Below are 5,837 nucleotides of genomic sequence, written 5' to 3' on the forward strand. Positions count from 1 at the left end.
TCGGCGGGAGGGGTGGGGGGCGGCCCGAGGGGGCGGGAGAGGGTCCGGCCCACGCTGCGCCTGGGCTGGGACTGGTCCCACCGGCGCAGGGTAGCAGGAAGCTCTCCACACACTCACCGGACCTGGGCTAGGACTGGGTCTCTGTGCTTCACCTTAATGTTCTGGTTTTTTCCCTCACTTAAGAGAAACCTAACTGCCCCACAGCACTGCCCACCCATCCCAGCCAATGTGCTAAGCAAACAGCATGTAATTTTGGAGGACCTGTTTCATGTCATTCACACAGGGTGGTGTGCTAGTAGACAAAGCCAGTCAGTGCCCACCAATACCTGATTGCTCTCACTTTTTGGGACACCTAGAGAACACTCCTAGACCCTTAGAAAGAGGAAGGGCCATATGATTAGCTTAAAACAGAAAGAGATGCTACTGCTTTTAGTCTAACACAGTAAGAGGTTCCACTTTTTATTCCTCTTCTCCCTTCTAAGGTCATAAATTGAGAACGTGGGGCCTCAAAGGGAGTCCTCCAGGAGTTTTACTATCATCAACTAGAATAAGCCACAAAGGACAGACACAGTACCTATCTACATTAGACTTTGCTACAAATAAGGCATTAATTTTTATGTAATGGTGGGGCCAGGGAGATGGCCCAGTAGAATAAGCACTTGCCTGGCAAGCGCAAGGGTCTGAGTTCAATCCCCGGTTCTGCCAAAAAAAAAAAAAAAAAAAAAAAAATTATGTGATGAGTGACAGATAATTAGGACTTTTCACTGATCGTTTATGGGATTTCTGAATTATCACAATGGTGTAAGGGCTGAGCCTATACTGACTATCACAGCCAAAAGCAGTGGTCAGCTTTCCTTTGCCATGACATATAATTGGGATAACAACTCAGAGGAGGAAAGGCAACTCTGGCTTACAAACTCAGAGGGTTCAGTCTGTGCCATGTGGTTCCACTGTTTGTAGGACTGTGGTGAAGCAGAAACATGATGGAGAGTATGACTGTGTTTGCTGCTTACCTTAAGGTATGGGAGACCAGACAGGAAGAATGAGACCTAACTAGCCTCTCCTGTGAGCACCAGAGAGAAAGGCAACATGAGTGCAAACACACTGCAGGGAAGGTCATACAGCTGAGACTGTCATTTACTCAAGTACGTACCATGGATGGTGGAAGATGGATCAATCCTGTTTTATTGCTTGTGTCTGTGTCAGTGCGAATAAAGCCAAGGTACACCACCTACTTGGAGCTCTTGTGTCTCTTAGTCAAAGAGAAATAAAAGCCCATTGGCCCCCACATTTTAACCTAATTCTGTATCTCTTTGTTTCATCTTTGTCACCTCTTGATCAGGTACAAGCTTGTAAGTTGGCTTCCGACATTAATGCAGTCAGGAAGCAGAGAAAAAGAAAGAGCAAGAGACAGATAAGGCCTTCAAAGACAGGTACCCAGTGACCTGCTTCCCTCAGTGGAGCCCCAGATCCTAGTATCCATTTTATTCTGAACTCATCAGCTCTGAACTCTCCAAGTTGCCATGGAGTCTAGCTGTCATGATGTGCCGTGGTGTGGTGCAGTCCCCAAAGACCCATGTATTAGAGGGTGTTTGCCAGTCTGTTTGGCAAGTGTGGGCCTTTGGGAGGTGAGGGTCTAGGGGAAGAAGTTAGGCTCCTGGGTACTGTGCCCTTGAAAGAGCCATATAGACCTCACCCTCTCCCTCCCTCTCCATCCCCTCCCCAGGAGCCATGATGGGCTGTGCCTCAACAAGACCAAGTCACCACAGACTGAATCTCCAAGACTGTGAGCCAGAATGAACCTTTCCTCCTTAGGAAGTGTCTATCTCAGGAATCTTGTCACAGCCACAGAAAACTGGCTTACATTGGGGTCTCTGACACAAGAGAGAAGCCCAAAAATAATTACGGAAACAATCAATGAATGGACAGGTGAAGAGTTCTGAAGGACAGGACACTACAGGAGGAAGAGCACCACAGTGCTCAAGAACATGGGCTGTGGACGCCAACAGTATGGCCTCTAATTCTGCCTGGCTGGTGAGGGGCCCAAGACCACTTCCCTAAGCCACTTACTTTCCTGTGAGGACACTGGGCTGGTTACAGTTTCATCTCCTAGGGTTGGCAAAATGAGCCAGTCCATAAGCAAGCCCAGAACAGCCACTCAAACATAGATGCTGATGCTTAAACAAGCAAATCCAAATAACTGGTCATTTTTCTAATATCTGAAAATACTGTTCAAGTTCAATGCAAGCACAGTATTAAATTTGCTATTTGAAAGAAACACTATGGCTGTACTAGCATTAATTAGTCTTCCTCACTTAAGACAAAATTAATTTTTCCTTTCAGTCTCACAGAGAATGTATTTGTTTAAGACTAATAAGGGCAATAAAACACTATGCAAGTGCTTACTGTAGTGACCCTGTCTCCACCGCTGGTGACCTGCTTGTAATAAGGTGACCCTGAGAGGACTCTCCATGCAGATAGGCCACAGCTGGCTGCCTTCGAGATGCCCGCTTCCGTGGCTTCACAGCCACCCATGAGCAGAAGTCTGAAGAACAAGAAAATATAGAACAAAATTGTAAATACGAACAAGATAAAGGCAATGAAACATCACAGAAGGCCCCTGCACAAGGAAACTAAATTAAAGCCACTATATATTAGCAAGTCAGCATTAAGCAAAACTACCAACAGAAACAAAATGGTTTTTTTTAATTGGTACTGCACCCGCACCTGTGCAGAAGCAACACTTAAACATTCAGGGGGCACTCTGAAACAGGGGGCAAGTCTGACGCTCGGCTCCTACACCTGCAGATACTGCCCAGATGGACAGCAGACAGTATTTGCATAACTTCACCACATGTGCATGCTCATCTGAGTCTGATACACAAGGGTCTCATACAGCACGACAGAAAGAAAAGACAAACCAGTGGCGCACACCTGAGACCCCAGCACTCTGGGAGGCTGAGGCAAGAAGATCGCAGGCTCAAACCCAACCTGGGTTATTGGGTGACTTAAGACCCTGTCTCATAATAAATTTTGAAAGCGTGGGGGTGTGGTTCAATGTGGAGGCCCTGGCTTTGATTTTTCTTTCTTTTTTATGATACAGTAAAACAAATTTTCACAACCAAATAATAAGAGTAATAGTTATTATACTGTACATCATTATCTTCAAAGAATACTTACCTTTACCATATTCTTTTAGATCTAAAATTCTCAAAGTGAGATGAAAGTCCTCTGAGATGAGCCATGCTGTACACCACCGAGCACCCACACTTCAACGAGCAAACTCTTGGGCATACCCACCAGGATGCAGAGGTGCACAGAGAGGAGGAGACAGAGCCCGTGGCCTTGGCTTAACTGCACCAGCTTCTGTCCTCCCATCTGAAGATTAAGGGGCTGAGTCTTCTAGCTCTGCCAGCCGATGGAGTTGGAAGCTCAAAGCAGGACCACAAAAATAAACCAAGGATAAAGTATACACACAGACACACACGCATACACACACACACACACACACACACACACGTGTGAACACGTGCAGAAAGAAGCTTGAATAAAGGCAGAGGCCAAAGAAGAATAGTACAGTAATCCTTTTTTTTTTTCTTTTTTTTTTTTTTTTGCGGAACCGGGGATAGTACAGTAATCCTAACATGGGAGAAACCCAGCAGAGACAGGGCCTAAGGCCTGAGTATCACCATGTGATGCTGTGAGGACATTGAAGTTGGGAGCCACACAGAAAACAATTGCAAAAACAATCCCAAAGGTTTACCAAGAAGGTTCTGCCATCTAACACTGGCTGGAAGAATCTGACCTCTAGTGGCTTAGAACTCCTTCCAGGCAAAGGGCAGGGTAGGAAGTTCAGAACAACGAGAACGTGTTCTGTCCAACATCTGGTGTGCCAAGATAAACAGCAGGAAGGAAGGGAGGGAGGGAAAGGATAAGTTCTGAGTGCTACAATGTGGAAATAACTAGGGCTTAGTCCCGTGATACAGTGCCTGAACTAGCATGGTAGCAGCCCTGGTTTAGACAGGTTCAGTGGGACCAGAACTGTCAATATTAAGGGCTCACACATGTGACTGAACCCTCAGAGCTAGAGCTATAAGCAGTTCCTCCTTTGGGAACTGAAGCATCATCTACTTAATTCATATATACATATCACCTACTAGCTCAGTGTTTTTATTAACTCTGCTTATGTTTACCAACAAGATAAAGAACTTAGAAGAAAACACACACAATCAAGACAAAGTCAGCCTTTCTCAAACAGCAGGAGTGCATCAGAATCCCAGAGGACCCAGAATAGGTAAGCTGGGCCTCCTACAGACATGGAGCTCCAGAGGCAGGCATGGGGGAACCCAATCTCTAACTCTAACTGCACCTCCAGGAATCTTAATGCTGCTGGTCAAGGGCCAGGCAGGAGATGAACTCCATGTTATATTTAAGGAGACTATCCAGGCTCTCGAAGACATTGCTCATGATCAATCAAATAATACAGTTAAAATTGAACAGCAGCTGGCTATAAATTCCATAAGACATAATTTGGAATTCAGAATCAAACATGAGAACATGTATGAAAATTCAATACAAGTGGTTAGGATAGATATATAGTTACATTCTCTTAATGAATAGAGGGATTTGTTCTAATGGTGTTTGTAAATAGGATATCATGTCCGAATCTTGTACAGCAATGAACCACTAGGAAGAATGTATGCAATGTGTTAATTATTGAAACTGTCCTACGAATTTGACTTGAAACTGTCTCATTGCTATTTGTTTCTCAATAAAATTATGGAAAAAAATTTTAATTAAAAATAAAAAATAAATAAAAATAAAAACTCAATCCATCTGGCTTTGCACCCACCAAGCAAAACTGGACTCACAGATGCCGGCTGGCACAGAACAGCTCAGCAAGCAACTTCTCCAAAAGGACAGCTTATAAAGATTTTAAGCCTGGTAGACCACAGCCTGTTTCACAATGCTTTATTTAAAAACAGCATGAAAAATGCCATATACAGAGTGCCCAAAGAAGTATGGCCATGTATCTATGAAACTCTACAGACACCTGGACAGAATTTTCATGAGCTCCCAAGTATCTTGTTTTGAGTATTTTTCAACTACCTAAGAAAAGTTAACACATGGTTGTCAACAGGGCAGGTGAGGTTCACAGGGCTCAGTGTGCCAAGCCCTCGCCCAAAGAAAAGCCCTCAGCCCTGGGCATAGAAGACAGGAGTTTGCCAACAGTCCCGCCACTGTTGGAAGTGTCTTAGCTCCAGGAGCCCGGACATACCACACAAAGCAATAGGAGGTCACCATGGCAAAGTATGAGGACCAAAATTCAGCATGAGTAAAGATCTAGCTATCAACTCCATAGCTTTCTCTATCATCACTGACTCCACTGAACTCAATGCAGCACACATTCTGGCAGTGCTTAAAGTCTGCAAGGGGGCCAGTGAGATACCTCAGTGGACTAAGCACCTGCTTAGGCAAGCACAGGGACCAGGTTTCAATCCCTGGCACCACACATGCACTGGCCCCACCTCTGGACACTGAGCCAGCCACCAAGACCAGGCATGGTGGCACAAGCCTATAATCCCAGTGCTGGGAAGGCTGAAAACAGGAGGATCACTGTGAATCTGAGCTGCGTAGTGAAACCCTGTACCAAATGCATAATAAGTAATAAAATAAATAAATAAAGTCTGCAAAGTAGTATGTTAGCAGTACGGGAAAGACAGCATAAAGAAACCAAGCTCCTGATAGCCTAAATCGTTTGATAATAACAATAAGCTTGTCTTCTGGATGGTTAACAACCTAAGTTTGCAGACCAAAATTAGAGAAAAAGGAGGGCC

General features: G+C 44.8%; 1 protein-coding gene across 3 annotated transcripts in view; it reads right to left on the reverse strand.

Annotated features, from left to right (window-relative positions):
- The window catches only part of Nbas (neuroblastoma amplified sequence), a 244,270-nt gene that overhangs the window by 207,186 nt on the left and 31,247 nt on the right, over positions 1–5,837 (reverse strand). For all 3 annotated transcript variants that reach the window (XM_023702419.1, XM_023702418.1, XM_023702420.1), the window contains exon 10: positions 2,407–2,545. In XM_023702419.1, coding sequence (XP_023558187.1) covers positions 2,407–2,545 — 139 coding nt within the window. The remainder of the gene's footprint in view (positions 1–2,406; positions 2,546–5,837) is intronic.

This window comes from Octodon degus, unplaced genomic scaffold (genome assembly GCF_000260255.1).
Source record: "Octodon degus isolate 3935 unplaced genomic scaffold, OctDeg1.0 scaffold00151, whole genome shotgun sequence".
NCBI lineage: Eukaryota > Metazoa > Chordata > Mammalia > Rodentia > Octodontidae > Octodon > Octodon degus.